The 17,370-nt window shown below is 43.7% G+C and overlaps 1 protein-coding gene across 1 annotated transcript in view; it reads left to right on the forward strand.

Annotated features, from left to right (window-relative positions):
• LOC120931121 (immunoglobulin superfamily DCC subclass member 4-like) overlaps positions 1-17,157 on the forward strand; it is a 184,711-nt gene extending 167,554 nt beyond the window's left edge. The window contains exons 17-20 of the mRNA XM_040342283.1: positions 4,394-4,499; positions 10,739-10,973; positions 14,556-14,720; positions 16,596-17,157. Of these exons, the coding sequence (XP_040198217.1) occupies positions 4,394-4,499; positions 10,739-10,973; positions 14,556-14,720; positions 16,596-17,093 (1,004 nt within the window). The 3' untranslated portion in view covers positions 17,094-17,157. The remainder of the gene's footprint in view (positions 1-4,393; positions 4,500-10,738; positions 10,974-14,555; positions 14,721-16,595) is intronic.
• Positions 17,158-17,370: the final 213 nt, after the last annotated feature.

The raw sequence follows: 17,370 nt of genomic DNA on the forward strand, positions 1-17,370 counted from the left end.
GATGGCCCAGATTCTCAAAGGCGTTACGACGGCGCAACACCATTTGCGCCGTCGTAACTCCTCATCTGGCCCCGGGTATCTATGCGACTGATTCTTAGAATCAGTTACGCATAGATACCCATTAGATCTGACAGGCGTAAGGCTCTTACGCTGTCAGATCTAAAATGCAATTTTGTTTCCCGCCGCTAGGTGTCGCGGACGTCGTTTTCCCCGTCGCTTATGTAAATGAGCAAATTACGGCGATTCCCGAACGTACGCGTGCTCGACGCAGAGAATTTACGTCGTTTCCGTAGCCTTTCCGACGCGTAAAGTTGCCCCTGCTATTATGAGGGGCAACCAATGTTAAGTATGGCCGTCGTTCCCGCGTCGAAATGTAAAAAAATTACGTTGCTTGCGTAAGACGTCCGTGAATGGCGCTGGACGCCATTTACGTTAACGTCTAAGCAAATGACGTCGGTGTGACGTCATTTAGCGCAATGCACGTCGGGTAATTTACCCGACGGAGCATGCGCAGTATGCTCGGCGCGGGAGCGCGACTAATTTAAATGGTGCCCGCCCCATTTGAATTGGGCGGGCTTGCGCCGAGCGATTTAACGATACACCGCCGCAAGTTTACAGGTAAGTGTTCTGAGAATCAGGCTGTAGACCTGTAAACCTGCGGCGGTGTAACGTAAATCACATACGTTACACTGCCCAGGAGCAACGTAATTGTATGAGAATCTGGGCCGATGAGGTTGATTTTCTCAAACTTAAGAGTGGAAAATCTGGTGCAGCTCTGCATAGAAACCAATCAGCTTCCGTTTTTTTTTGGTTTTTTTTTAAAGCTTTATTGAACAATCTGAAGTTAGAAGTTAATTGGCTACCGTGCACAGCAGCACCAGATTTTTCATTCGCCAGGTTTAGTGAATCAACATCGATGACTTGTTACATCTCTTGAAGAGGAAATACAGCATCTCACAAAAATAAGTACACCCCTCACATTTTTGTAAATATTTTATTCTGGGCCATATTCTCAAACAAGTTACGCCGGTGTATCTACTGATACACCGGCGTAAATCGAATTTCCCGCCGGCGTATCATTATTTTGTATTCACAAAACAAGATACGCCGGATTTAGGCTAGGATCCGACTAGTGTAAGTCACTTACACTGTCGGATCCTAAATGTAATTGGCCGCCGGCCGCTAGGTGGCGTTTACGTTCAGGTCTCATTTGTTTATGCAAATGAGCCTGATACGCCGATTCCCGAACGAAATCGCGTTGCGTAACCGTCGCTAACGTCGTTTGCGTAAGGTTACCCCTGCTATATGAGGGGTAACCTTACGCCAGTCTCACGTATGCCATGTTAAGTATGGCGTCGGGTCCGCGTCGTCTTTTCCCGTCGGGTACGTCGTTTTACTAAGTCGTTCTTGAATACGACTTTACGTCAATGACACACACGTCGGCGTCATTGACGTTTTCCGCCGAGAACTGGAGCATGCGCACTGGGCTATTTTTAGCCCGGCGCATGCGCAGTTCTATCGAAACGGGGGCGCGCTTAATTTAAATACAAGCCGCCCCCTTGGAATTACACGGGGATACGCCGGGCCAATTACACTACGCCGCCCCAAACTACGGAGCAAGTGTTTGGGGAATATGGCACTTGCTCCTGTAGGTTGGGGCGGCGTAGTGTAAATGGCTTACGCGACGCCCGCCCGAAATCTATGGGAATATGGCCCTCTATCTTTTCATGTGACAACACTGAAGAAATGACACTTTGCTACAATGTTGTGTAGTGAGTGTACAGCTTGTATAACGGTGTAAATTTGCTGTCCCATCAAAATAACTCAACACACAGCCATTAATGTCTAAACCGCTGGCAACAAAAGTGAGTACATCCCTAAGTGTAAATGTCCATATTGGGCCCAAAGTGTCAATACTTTGTGTGGCCGCCATTATTTTCCAGCACTGCCTTAACCCTCTTGGGTATGGAGTTCACCAGAGCTTCACAGGTTGCCACTGGAGTCCTCTTCCCCTCCCCCATGATGATATCACAGAGCTGGTGGATGTTGGAGACCTTGCGCTCCTCCACCTTCTGTTTGAGGAGGTCCCACAGATGCTCAATAGGGTTTAGGTCTGGAGACATGCTTGGCCAGTCCATCACCTTTACCCTCAACTTCTTTAGCAAGGCAGTGGTGATCTTGGAGGTGTGTTTGGGGTCGTTATCAGGTTGGAATACTGCCCTGCGGTCCAGTCTCTGAAGAGAGGGGATCATGCTCTGCTTCAGTATGTCACAGTACATGTTGGCATTCCTGGTTCCCTCAATGATCTGTAGCTCCCCAGTGCTGGCAGCACTCATGCAGCCCCAGACCATGACACTCCCACCACCATGCTTGACTGGAGGCAAGACACACATGTCTTTGTCCTCCTCACCTGGTTCATAGGTTAGCTCGCTGCTCACTGAACAGAGGTGATGATCAGGATTCATTGTCCAATGAGCATGTTTGAGATGACATTGCTGAACCAGGAAAATAAATTGCCTATTCAAGAGTTACCTGTGTCTTGCTGTGCAGTGAAGAAAATGTATGCAAATCACAAAATTTGCTGTATAGAATTTCAAAACAGTCAAAAAATATATGTATTTTTCAACTATGCAGTTATAGGGTTGTAGTTATAAATTTATGCATAGCCGTTCATCCATCAAAACTGATTGTGAATTTGTTTTGTGCAAATGTGGCAATATCAAATGCCTATATTCCCAATAATTTCCACAGTGTGAATTAGAAAAATACCACAAAGTTACCACTAGATGGTGCTCACTATCTTAGAAAATACATATGCTCCTCATCGCCATCTAGTGGTCATAATGTGAAATTTCCACATTCACACATTTGAATTGCAATTAACCACTTCAATACCGGGCTTTTATACACACATCCATACCAGGCCTATTCTGGCACTTCTCACCTACATGTACAAATCATAATTTTTTTGCTAGAAAATTACGCAGAACCCCCAAACATTATATATGTTTTTTTAGCAGACACCCTAGGGAATAAAACGACGGTCATTGAAACGTTTTATCTTGCACGGTATTTGCACAATAAAAAATTGTTTCATGAATTAAAAAAATAACAAAACAGTAAAGTTAGCCCAATTTTTTTGTAAAATATGAAAGATTATGTTACACCGAGTAAATAGATACCTAACATGTCACGCTTTAAAATTGCGCACACTCATGGAATGGCGCCAAACTTCGGTATTTAAAAATCTCCATAGGCAACGCTTTGAATTTTTTTACAGGTTACCAGTTTAGATTTACAGAGGAGATCTAGTGCTAGAATTGTTGCTGGCACTCTAACGCACGCGTCAAAACCTCACATATGTGGTTTAAACGGCGTTTACATATGTCGGCGGGACTTGCGTGTGCGTTCGCATCTGCGTGCGAGCTACCGGGGACAGGGGCATTAAAAAATATATATTTTTTTTTTTTACATTTTTTTTTTACACTTTTTTTTTTATTTCATTTTTTTTATTATCACTTTTATTCCTATTACAAGGAATGTAAACATCCCTTGTAATAGGAATGTGTGTGACAGGTACTCTTTATGGAGAGATGCGGGATGGTCAATAAGAACCCACATCTCTCCTCCAGGCCCGAAAGCATAAGATCGTGAAAAAAAATTCACCGATCCCATGATTACTGTTGCTTAGCAGCCGCAATCGCGGCTTTGTTTACTTACAGGGACCTGGGCGTGACGTCATCACATCGCGCCCGGGTCCTCCGACGGTCATAGAGATGACTGGTGACCATCTGGTCACCAGTCATCTCTATGCTTCCTGCCAGCGCCGGACGATTCGTTCTCCGGGCCCCCGATGGCACGGGAGAGCCCGGAGAAGCACCGGATGGCGGCGGGAGCGGGGGGATGTCCCCTCCCGCCGCCTATAAGAACGATCAAGCGTCGGAATCGCCGCTATGATCGTTCTTATGTTGCACAGAATCGCCGGCAGAAGAGATGGATATCTGAATGATGCCTCTAGCTGCAGGCATCATTCAGATATCCCCCCACAAAGCCCAGGACGTCATATGACGTCCACCCGGGATGGTAGAGGTCCTTTGTGGACGTCATATGACAATGGGCTGGTATTGAAGTGGTTAAGGTTTTCGTGCCTGAAGATCAGCTTTGGGCTACATTTTTGCAGCAAAATGCATCATTTTGGATACAGAAATAGAAGCGGAGCTCAAAAATATTCCTGGAAATTAATCAGAAATATATTATTGATATATGTAGCTGACTATTCACAGTGCCTGGCTGTATAGAACCTAGGAGGATATTGACATTCAGTAGTCTATGAACCTGTGTCTGATCATTATTATTCTAGAAGATTAGACTGAAGTGTGTCCTTCCTCTACAGATGTCCTGGATATGAATTCTGTCACCGGGATCATTGTCGGGGTCTGTCTGTGCCTCCTGTGCCTCCTACTCTGCATGTGTGCAAGTTTCCAACAAGGCAAACAGAGGTGAGTCCATCATGACCATGCAAATCCTTCAATAACATTAACACTGCATTCACACCTGAGCATCGCGTTTTTTCAGGGGTTTTATGTGCGTTTTTGAGCATTTTTATACAATGTTTTTAAAGCATTTTTGAGCTTTGCCTTTTTTTTAATAGCCGATAGAGAAAAATTACTTACCGTAATTTTCCCTTCCTGATTGACTTCATGGCAGTCTACGTGTGGGTTAACCCGCCTCCTCTCCAATGATATAGGACCCCCTACTCTATAAGTTTGAGCTCACCAGCAGATACTGTGTTCCGTAACTAGCCTACTCTTGACCGATGTGGGGGAACTCCAACTGCCATGGAGTCCATCAGGAAAGGAAAATGACGGTAAGTATTGATAATACATTTTCAGTTTTCCTGACAGACTCCATGGCAGGCTACATGTGGGAAAAAATAACTAGCCAAACCACACGGGTGGGTATGATGAATAGAAATAAATTTAATTTGACCCGTCAATCGACAGGATTTACAAACAAAAGATCGCAGAAGATAGCGAAGCAGGCTCAATACAGAGAAGTAACATAAAAGGTATTAATGGAGGCCCATGAGGCCATTTTACAGATAACATCTGGAACTTTATGCCGGACTACCGCCCATTAAGCCGCTATACTCCTGGTGAAATGTGCCTTCACCGACTCCAGAGGAGCCAAGCCCTCATCTCTATAAGCTTGTTGGATGGACAGAACAATCCAGGCCGCAATCGTTCTGATCGAGGCTCAACTCCCTTTGTTGCTGCCAGCGTGGAGGACGACAGGTAGACAGAGCTTCTGAAATGGAGGAAGTAGCTTGCAGGCATACCCCCAGAATTTCGTCTACGTTCAGAGGATGAATTTTAGTGGACTCCTGGGTCCTAAATGGAGGTAGGACGATTTCCTGTCTCTTATGGAACCTTGAGGTTATTTTTAGATTTGAGCCGAGCATAGGAATAAGGATCACCTGGTCTGGAAAGAAGGGCAGAAAAGATTCTTCGTAACTTAGGGACCCGATCTCTGAGACCTTCTTAGCCAAGGTAACGGCTACTAGGAAAGTGATTTTAGCCGAAGGTCTCCGGTAGAAAGCGGGGAGTACCCCGTGTTACTGAGTTCAGACAGTAAGTTGAGAACAATGGGAAGATCCTAAATGGGGAATCTTTGCCCCCTTTGAGGGCAAAGTTCCGGAGAAGGCCGACAAGGCTGAGACTTAGACTCTAAGAGAGCTGATAGATAGAAAAGGAAGCTAAAGATTTCTACATGATCTGCGCATAGAGGATGAGAACACAACAGACATGGCCCATATTCCCCTGTAGACTCAATTCGTACTCATCTCCGTAGAGCTCATGAGAGTGGAAAACACCTTTTGAAGCGCACCCGATCCCGAAAGCTGAGCTGGCTCAGGAGGGGAAACCAAGGCTTGTACGGCCAGTAAGGGGCTACTACCACCACTTTGACCGCTTCCTCATGAGGTCTTTGTAAGAACATGAGGATGATTGCGAGCGGTGGAAAAGCGTATGCCCTCTTGAAATTCAAGCGGTCTCTCAGAGCGTCCACACTGGAGGCCTAGCTGCACGGTCCCAAGTGTAATACCTCTTCAACTTGAAGTTGCCGGGGAAGAGAATAGATCCACTTCGAGATTGACTCCCAGAGACAGGATCCACTTGAATGTCCGCACCTGAGAGACCACTTGTTGGTGTCCAACCGAATACGCGACAGGAAGCCCGCTCAGACATTCTGGACTCTGGGGATGTAAGCCTCTGAAATGCTAGTCAGGTTCTTCTGGGCCCAAGACATAATGGGCTCGACCTCCCGGAAAAGTGTGGAGCTCCGAGTGCTCCCAGGACTCTTCATATAGGAGATCGCTGTGGTGTCGACCATTCTTAATGATACCGACTCTCCCTTCTGGAGACGGGAGAAGGACTGAAGGGCGCACTAAGCTGCCCAAAGTTCCAGGACGTTCTTGCCTGGGTTTGAGAAGATGCGTACCTAACTTGCCTTGATCAAGATCCGATCTGCAGAGGGTTCCTAAACAGGAACCGCTGGCATCAGTCATGACCATGACCCATGAGAATGGGGGCAATGGAGTGGCAAATGAGCAGGTTTTGAGCTGAAGCCACCAGAAGAGGCTGCTCCTCATCGTCGATCATATGTAAATAGGTTGACTGTTGCACTTTGGCTTCCATTGCTTGCAGAAAACCTGACTGGAAAAGGGGCGTAACCTCTGCAGGGACCCCTTCACCATATGGGTCGTGGAGACCATCGAGCCGATAATTTTTCGACACTGTGAGGCTCTCAGCCATGAAGAGTTTAGAGATCACGAAATTCTCTTCTGAATAACCGGAATCTTCCCCCCTGGGAGAGAGATGGTGCAATCCATCGTAAAAAACTGGGCCCAAAGTACATCAGGTGCTGGATTGGTTCTGGGTGGCTTTTTCTCATATTTAGGAGCCACCCGAAGCTGGACAATTGGACGATTGGAGATTACCTGCTCCCTGTGAACCAGCAGGTTGTCGAAGTAGTGGTATCTTAGTAGTGGTCTCGTTCTGATTAAGGCCACTATGGCCACTATGGCCAGAGGAAATCTTTAGAAGATTTGGGTGAGGTTGTCAGCCCGAAAGGGAGGTAGATGAACTGTAGATGTTCTTGTCCAACTTGTAATCGGAGGTATTTGAGAAACTCCTTCATCACCGGAACATGGAGGTAAGCATCTTTAGGTCGATTGAGAATAGCCAATCGTTTTGCTGTACAGATGGTCGACAGTCTCCATTTGAATCATTCGTATTTGTTATACTTTGTTTAGGTAAGTTACCTCTATCACTGGTCACCATAAACTGTTTTCTTCTGTGCTAAGAAGAGGGGAGAGTATACCCCTGGAATATTCTATCCTATGGGACGTTTACCGATGCTCCCTGAGACTTTAGCGATTTGAGGCCACCTAGAAGTGCCGGAAGAGGAGTAGATGAGTCTCCCCACCCGAACTGCCTGGGCGGGCGCAACCCAAACAGATCTAGCTTGTTCACGATCACCGGATGCCTCGCTCTTGGCAGGCTTTCCGAAGGCCGATTGCCCTCTGCTCCAATTTTTTTTCTGAAGTCACGGCCAGGCCTTTAAGGCCTCGTACACACGATAGGATAGCAAGAGGACATGGCGCTGGGTGCGGTGAATGAAGGAGGAATGGGACATCTCCTCTAGTTGGAGGACGAATAGAACATCTCCTCTAGTTTGAGAAGGAATGGGACACGTTTTTTTTTTTTTTTTAGTACTATAGAATCAGAAAAACAGAAGTTTAAAAAAAAAATAATAATATTACATTTTTATTCATTATTATTTTTTTTTGTAATGTAGAAACAGAAGTTTAGTGCCACATCCTAATATAAGAATTATAAAGAAACAAACAAAGAAAAAAAATATATCATTGTGATTTTGGAGGCACACCATGTTTACATAAAATATTATTTTATTAGAAACATTTATAAAATAGTACATATTTTTTCCATATAAAAAAATATCATCCATTTTACCATTTGTCATAATTTTTTTTATCATATAATTAATTTAAAATAAATAATAATAGGTACTATAAAATGTATTATTCATACATTTTTATTTTTAATTTTTTTAGTACTATAGAATCCGAAAAACAGAAGTTAGTGCCACATCTCTATATAACTAATTATAAAGAAACAAACAAAGAAAAACTTTGGAGGCACATTATGATACAAAAAATATTATCTTATTAGAAACATTTAAGAAAAACGGTAGTATATACTTTTTCCATACAGTGTACATAAGTTTGTTGAAATATCAAATGCAATCATTAAAATCAATTGCTATACAAAGTAGTACATTTAAATGACAAGATGTACATTTCCATAGGTCGTTATCTACTTCCTCAGGAGCCAGCGATGTGTAGTTCTAATTGAAAAACCATCCTAAACTTATGTACACTATATGGAAAAAAATAATATATTTTATTTTTTAAATGTTTCTAATAAAATAATATTTTATGTAAACATGAAGGGCCAGATCCACGTAGCCTGGCGCATTGTTGCGTCCGGCGTAGCGTATCTCTGATACACTACGCCGCCGTAACTTTCAGCGTATTTTTCTTATCCAGAAAGAATTTGCGCCGTAAGTTACGGAGGTGTAGTGTAATTTTGGATCGCGGTATCTAGCTAATTTGCATACTCGACGCGGAATTCGACGGAAACGCCATTTATCGGCCGGGGGAAAAAATGCATCTACGATCTGACGGCGTACTAAGACGTACGCCTGTCGGATCGATCCGAGATGCAGTCGTATCTTGTTTTGTAGATACAAAACAAAGATAAGACACGGGAAATTTAAAATTACGCGGCGTATCAATAGATACGCCGGCGTAATTCTTTTGTGGATCTGCCCCGATGTGTCTCCAAAGTCCCAATGATATTTTTTTTCTTTGTTTATTCCTTTATTATATTTTGTTAGGGTTAGGGTTGGGAGATAGGGTTACGGAATAGCAACAGTTATGGCACGTACACACGATCGGTCAATCCGATGAGAACGGTCTGATGGACCGTTTTCATCACACCAAATCGATCGTGTGTGGGCCCCATATGTTATTTATCCATAGGTTAAAATTTTTTAAACTTGTTTTAAAATTAACTGATGGATACCTAACCGATAGAAAAAAAACGATCGTTTGTAGGCACAACCATCGGTTAAAAATCCACGCATGCTCAGAATCAAGTCGACGCATGCTTGGAAGCATTGAACTTCGTTTTTTTTTCAGCACGCTGTGTTTTTTACGTCACCGCATTCTGACACGGTCGGTTTTCTAACTGATGGTGTATAGGCACGACTGACCATCAGTCAGTTTCATCGGTTAACTGATGGAAAAATCCATCAGACCGTTCTCATCGGATTGACCGATCGTGTGTACAGGGCATTAGGGTTAGTTGTTGGGTTTAGGGTTATGGTGTATATTTATTAATTTACGGTATTTCCTTTTTTGGTTAGGAGTTAGGTTAATAACAGAAAATAAAAGAAAAACTATTTACCAGGAAAATTATAATTGAACGGAGAAGGAAAAAAAGGAGTTAATTAGGGTTACTGATTAGAGTAAACTAAGGGTTAATAAGGCACTTCTGGGTCAGGGGTGCGCACGTGCTCCCGCTGTAATTGGATACAGTGGGAGACAATCAGCAGGTCCGGTGGACTCGATGCCTGCCTGGACCCACCGATCGCTCCCAAGAGAGGCAGAACGGAGGTCTGCCTATGTAAACAAGGCAGATCACCGTTTTGTCAGTAGGGAAGGTAGTGATCCTGTGTTTCTGCTAAGCAGTAACACAGATCTCTGCCTTCCCACAGTAAAAACACCTCCCCACATAGTTAGCAAGCACTCCCTAAAAGCACATTTAACCCTTTGATCGCCCCTGTTAACCCCTTCCCAGCCAGTGTCATTAGTACAGTGACAGTGCATATTTTTTTAGCACTGATCACTGTATTAGTGTCCCTGGTCCCCATTTTTTTTCGAAAGTATCAGTTAGTGTCTGATTTGTCCACCGTAATGTTGCAGTCCCGCTATAAGTTGCTGATTGCCGCCATTACTGGTAAAAATAAATAAATAAATAAAAATTCCATAAATCTATCCCATAGTTTGTAGACGCTATAACTTTTGCGCAGACCAATCTTTTTTGCCCCCCCCCCCCCGATGCCACATTTGGCACCTTTCGGTACCTCTTTTTGACAGGTACCCGTCCACATTTGGCACCTTACGGGGGGGTACCTGGTTTCGACAGGTACCCACTCCCACTTCCGTCTGACTTCACCACGGTGAATTCAGCCAGACGTTTGCCCCCTCCCCTCCTTCCCCCACCACCGGGCCATTCACAAAGCGTGGCGTGCTACGCACATGCGCAGTAGGGAACTAGCTGTGAAGCTGCAAGGTTTCACTGGCAGTTTCCCTTAGCCAAAATGGCAGTGGCAGCACCCGAGAGCCAATGAAAAAATTGGTTTGGGTGAGGACACTGCGGGCTCCCTGGACAGGTAAGTGTCCTAATATTAAAAGTCAGCAGCTACAGTATGTGTAGCTCCACTTTAAGTCCTTTTGTGCGAAAAAAAAATATGAAACAGCAAATATCTTAGTGAGTGTAGGAGGATTGTTTGACATGATGTTTTCTCTATTCACCCAACATCTTGTAGCCTATATTTTATTCTTATTTGATGGGCATTTATGCTTTTCTAGGGATTCCGGATCTGAATTGGTGCCCCGGACTAGCAGAGGACCCTCTTCCTTTCAGAGGGCTAGACAGGGGTCCTGTTCCCAAAGCCACTGCCAGGACTCACATGAGCTGGAGACCTTAATGCCTCCTCGACAAGAAGAGACCCCCTCCTCCCTTCCAATCCCGGAGGTCACGGAGCTCATAGGAGGTCTCGTCTCCAACCCGCCGTCAGAGGACAAGAACCCTCTGAAGATGAAGGTGTGTGATGGTCAACTAGAAATACAACTATTTTTATTATGTGCAATGATAGAATTATATCACAGCCGCAATTCCAAAAAACTTGGGTCGCGGTGTAAAAAATCACATAAAAAAAACAGAATGCGATGATCTGCAAATCTCATAAAAACATATTTTATTCACAATAGAAAATAGAAAACATACCAAATGTGTAAACAGAGAAAATGTACAATTTTAAGAATAAAATAAGGTCATTTAGAAAATTGATGGCAGCAACACATCTCAAAAAAGTATTTCCACTTTGCAACAGACCATTTTAAATGAGCTTTGGCCCAGAGAAGAGGGTGGCATTTCTGGATCATGTTCAGTTACAGAATGTCTCCTTCTCTGGATGACAGAGCTTTACCTTGTATTTTTGAATGGCACGGCGAGCTGTGTCCACCGACAGTGGGCCAGATTCACAGTGAGAGTACGCAGGCGTATCTACTGATACACCGGCGTCCTTTCAAATTTGCCGTGTCGTATCTTTAGTTTGAATCCTCAAACCAAGATACGACGGCTTCTGGCTTCGATCCGACATGCGTACGGCTTCGTACGCCTTCTGATCATAGGTGCAATACTTTGGCGCCCGCTGGGTGGAGTTTGGGTCGTTTTCCGCGTCGGGTATGCTAATTAGCATTTTCCGGCGATCCACGAAGGTACGTGCGGCCGTCGCATTCTCTTACGTCGTCGCTAGTCAGCTTTTCCTGGCGTATAGTTAAAGCTGCTATTTCGTGGCGTATAGATAGATTTGCCATGTTAAAGTATGGCCGTCGTTCCCACGTCGAATTTTTTATTTTTTTTGCGTAAGTCGTCCGTGAATAGGAAAGGACGTAACTCACGTCTACGTTCAAAAAATGATGTTGATGCAACGTCATTTCACGCAAAGCACGGCGGGAAATGTTGAAACGGAGCATGCGCATTTCAATCGGCGCGGGGACGCGCTTCATTTAAATGAATCACGCCCCATACCCGCCCAATTTGAAATACGCGCCGAGAAATACACTACGCCGCCGTAACTTACGGCGCAAAATCTTCCTGGATTCGAAATTCCGCCAGGTAAGATACGGCGGCGTAGCGTATCTCTGATACGCTGCGCCAGGTCAATTCTTTGTGAATCTGGCACAGTGATTTTTAGACATGTGCAATTAGTTTCGTTCTGATTTCATTTTTTCCTTGTCAAAATATCTTTATTATGTGATTCAGAAAAAATTGTGCAAGCTGATTTCATTTTTTAAAGAAATTTTGACAAATTCGTTGATTCGGAAATATCTTAATTAACAAAAACCCATTTAACAATTTTTTCCGAGTATTCGTAAATTTGAATATTCAGAAATTCGATATTTGAAGATCCAAAAATTCTAAAGTCTGAAATAATAACTAACTAATAATAACTTAACTTTTCTCAGGGATACTTCCAAAAATCACTAGACATGTGCATTGCCGAAAAATGTGTTAATTTTCGTTTAATTCGTTTTGGGTCATTCGTTATGATCGCAATTCGTAAATTTGTAAATTTGAAGATTCATTAATTCATAAATTAGAAAATCCAAAAATAAGAAAGAAAATCAGAAAATTAGAAACAATAACTAACGAATAATAATTAACTATTAAATTAAAGGTTTTCAAATTTCCTTTTAAATGTTGTTGTAATTGAACGTAAGTTACGAATTATCAGAAAAAACTAATGCCCTATCTAAATGAATGGAACATAATGAATTAATAATAATAAATGACAATAATAATAAGAATAAACTTGTTATTATTATTATTATTTGATTGTTTTATAATTAATTCATTCTGTTCCATTTGTTTAGATGCAGCATTTGTTATTTCCGATAATTCTGAACTTTGGATAAATTTGTATTCGTTCCGTTCACTAACAGACAAATTTGAAAGGGAATTCCAATGCCTATAATTTAATAGTTAGTTATTATTAGTTAGTTATTCTTTTGAATTTTTGGATTTTCTTTGCAAATTTTTGAATTTACAAATTGCGATCATAACGAAAAATTAAAAAAAAAAAGAAAAATACGAAAACGAAAAAAAAAATTTGGTAGTGCACATTTCTAGCAGCAACACATCTGAAAAAAGCTGCGACAGTTTTCCACTTTGCAACAGACCATTTTAAATTAGCTGTTTCCCTGTTTCTGGATGACAGAGCTTTACCTTGTATTTTTGGATAGCAGTGATTGTTGGAAGTAGGGTTGTCCCGATACCGATACCAAGCATTTGCCTGAGTACTTTTACTTGGGCAAATGCTCCCGATGCTTCACCCGATACTTGTACAGTCAGCGGTGATCAGTGTGATCACCGCTGTATAGATTTAAAAGCAATTTCTCCGCTTCTCTCTCCCCCCCCCCCCCCCCCCACGGCTTTCAGCTGCTTTAAAATCAACGGTGATCGGTGCTTGTAACTCCCCGCCACACGATCACCGCTGACTGTCCCATGTCCTCCTCCAGCCTCCTTCGTTTTGCTGCAGTCTCCCTCCCTCCATGTCCCCCTCCCTGCTGCTCCCTCCTTCCGTGTCCCCCTCCGTGTATCTCTCTTCCTCCGTGTCCCCTGCCGTGTTCCTCTCTCCCTCCGTGTCCCCCTCCGTGTTCCTCTCTCCCTCCGTGTCCCCCTCCGTGTTTCTCTCTCCCTCCGTGTCCCCCGCCGTGTTTCTCTCACCCTCCGTGTCCCCCGCCGTGTTTCTCTCTCCCTCCGTGTCCCCCTCCGTGTTTCTCTCTCCTTCCGTGCTCCTCCTCCACTCCCTGGAACTGTCAGGATGGAGAGCAGCGGTAGGAGCCGGTAAATCCGGCTCCTTACTGCTCCGAATGGACAGTCAGTGATAGTCCATTCACATAACTGAAACATCGTAAACTGTGATTACATTGTTTCAGTTTATGAATGAAGAGAAGACGCTGTCTTCTCTCCATTCATTCTCAGCTGAGGCTGCTGAGAAAGAGACTGGGGAATCTGTGTCCCTAGCCCCTTTCTCTATCTCAAAGGGGAGATGTCAGAGGTGTGTTAAGACCCCTGATATCTCACCAAAGCCCCCCAACAGGGCTGAAAAAAAAGAATTTTTTTTTGTAGAAAATAATAAAAAAATAAAAGAAAAAACACACTGACACAGTCCACCCCCCCCCCCTTAAAAAAAAAAAAAAGAAAGCATTATAAATAAAAAAAAATTGTAAAAAAATAAAAAAAAATTGTTAAAGAAAAAAAAAACTACTGACACATGTGCCACTGTCACATGAGATTAAAAAAAGTATCGGCGAGTAGTCGGTACTTTTACTCGGTCTTAAAAAAGTGGTATCGGGACAATAGTTGGAAGTATTCCTGAGCCCATGCAGTGATGTCAATCACAGAATTATGCCCCGATTTTTTTATTTATTTTTGCCAAAAATATGTAGCAGAATAAATTTTGGCCTAAATTGATGAAGAAATTAGTTTTTTTACTTTTTTGGGGGGGGAACTTCTCTCTAAGTACAGTGAGATTGTTTGGCCAGACAAGTGATCAGTAATGGTTTTTCTTTTTGCTTCTCTTCTCGTCTTACAATTCCATATTCCTTTGTCATCCAGACATCATGGAATGGGTCGATCACCCAGAACTGGGCAAACCACATCACCAGTTATGCAGAAACTATACCCGGTGAGCTCACCAACGCTGCCAATGGTTCAGCAAACCACCTAACCACCGGAGGCATACGGATGGTCCTCCATGATATCTCCTATGAAAGTCATAAGGTAAACTGCGACAAGGATATCAGGTTTCCTAATCTGTTTCTTACCCATTACACTATCCAACGTTTTAATGGGCCGGCCCATGTGATGAAGATATTGTACTATTTATTGATCTATTCCTCTTTATTGAGAATGTGTATAGAGGGCGCTATACTACAATACAGTGCCTAGTAGAGTTGAGCGGACACCTGGATGTTCGGGTTCGACGGGTTCGGCCAAACTTCGGAACTTGACCCGAACTCGACCCCGAACCCCATTGAAGTCAATGGGGACCCAAACTTTTGAGTACTAAAATGTCTCTAATAGGATGATTGTGCCAAGTCCATATAGATCAGTGGTTCTCAACCTTCTAGTGCCGTGACCCCTTGTTAAAATTTCAAAAGTTGCGGGGACCCCCAACAGTAATATTTTTATGGCGTGGGTTGTCAGCACCCAAGGCAAGACAAGGAATTTGCACCCCTGACCCACATACATTTAGCACTCCCTGAGTCCCTTCCACTCGTACAGTATTAAAACCCCTTATGGTAAATTTTAGGATGTACAACTCTTTGTTCTCCTTTATTTCCATTTTATCTCTCTCTATCCTGGTTTCTTTCTTTTTTTCCCCCATTCATCTCTCTAGCCTTCTTTCTTGATCTCTTATTCTTTGCCTTTTTCTTTGATCCTCCCCCTCTTTTCCTCTCGCTTCCATGTATTCTCTCTTTATTCCTTCTCTTTGGTGGGGGGGAATGGGATGAGTGGGGGGGAGTTCTGATCAGCCAACTTAGATGCTCTTGATCAAGGTCACCTGCTGACCTGAGAACTGTAGTGGAGACTTTTAATGGCAACTCTAATCACAGGTAGTCTTACTCACTGTGTCTCTGGCTTAAAGCGGAGGTTCACCCAAATAACATTTATATCAGACCAACTTCTTTATACTTCTAACATGTACAGTCCGCAATTTTTTATTTTTTTTAGGCTGTACATACCTTCTAATCTATATTTTCAATCCGGCTTCCGGGTACTTCTCCCCGCGGGAGTAGGCGTTTCTATGCTGAGGAGGCATGTCATCTAGGAGGTCGCCTAGATGATTGACATCTTTTCAGAAAAAGTTCTCCGCGGCGGATAAGGCCCCGCCCCCCCGTATTGCGTAGGCACATGACGAATCACGGCGTTTCCGAAAGAAGCCAAACATAAGGAAGCTCTATACGGCGCCTGCACAGTCAGCTCTACACGGCTCCTAGTCGGTGCGCAGGCGCCGTATAGAGCCGACTCGCTGCTCTGCATGTTCGGCTTCTTTCGGAAACGCAGTGACTCGTGACGCGCCTACGCAATATGGGGGGCGGGGCCTTATCCGCCGGGGAGAACTTTTTCTGAAAAGACGTCAATCATCTGGGCGACCTCCCAGATGACATGCCTCCTCAGCATAGAAACGCCTACTCCCGCGGGGAGAAGTACCCGGAAGCCGGATTGCAAATATAGATTAGAAGGCATGTACAGCCTAAAAAAAAGAAAAATTGCGGACTGTACATGTTAGAAGTATAAAGAAGTTGGTCTGGCGCCCAAAAAGGGGTCAGGCACCTGAAAAGGGGGTGGCAGCGGCGATCATAGATAGATTCATGCAATGCATGAATCTATCTATGGTGAGAGAGAAGTGGAAGGAGAGAGGGGGCGGCGCCCGTGCGCCCCTTATGGGCGCACAGCCACTGCTGGTATAACCACTTTAAGTTCAGCGATATACCGGTAAGTCATGTTGTGACCACTTTTGTATTTGTTTCGGTACAGCCCTCATATATTATTTTAGGGTAGACCCTTTATTGGCACGTAATCTCTTTCAAATGACAAAAATAAGGAAATCCGATTGTCCCGTTTTAATAACAATTTTTTAAATGTCATTAGGTGGATGTTGGAAGGAATCATCGAAATCCGTCTCAGAACCAAGTGGAGGCAGATGTCATTGTACACTCTGACTTCTCCGCCTCCGAGCGTAGCGGACGCTGTGCTGGGCTGGACTCAGAAGAAGAGGAAGAAGAAATTAGTTTGGATCATGACAAAGGCCCCACTGAGTGTTTGACTCCAACCTCTAACCCTCACACACAGCCATTGGCCACTGAAAGCGAGAGCCAAGACTGGAGCAATCAGCCACTGGTGGCCATCAGTACAGAACACACATTAAACATGGTGGCCACAAAGACCCCACACCTTGCCAATGGTATCTCCTCCAGGAGTGGGGACTCTCAGGACAATCAAACTGTCACTGGCTCTCCTTTCACTGTAGATGGTGGGGATTCATGTTTAGAAGATGTGCCCCTATCTTCAAGAGCTCAGCAAGAATTGCCTCTAAGCAATATACCGGTCCTACCGCACGTAATGAACTCAGAGGAGACTGTGCACTGAACTGGAACCTGGAGAACTAAAGAAGATCCACACACCAGATCTAAAGTTTTTTTTTTTTTTTTTTGGTCAGATGCATTTTTCTGGTATCAAAGATTTTGGGAAGAGGACTCATCGCTGTAAGGGTGTCCTTCCAGTGCAGGTGTTACGGTGTGGAGTATTCGAAAATCGAAGCAACGCTTTGACTATTCAGCCATTTTGTGCAACTAAAACTTGCTCTGACTTATATGACTTTTACAAAACAGCCTTATAAAGCATTGAGTATCACAATGGGCAAGCA

This window comes from Rana temporaria, chromosome 3 (genome assembly GCF_905171775.1).
Source record: "Rana temporaria chromosome 3, aRanTem1.1, whole genome shotgun sequence".
In the NCBI taxonomy this organism is placed as follows: domain Eukaryota; kingdom Metazoa; phylum Chordata; class Amphibia; order Anura; family Ranidae; genus Rana; species Rana temporaria.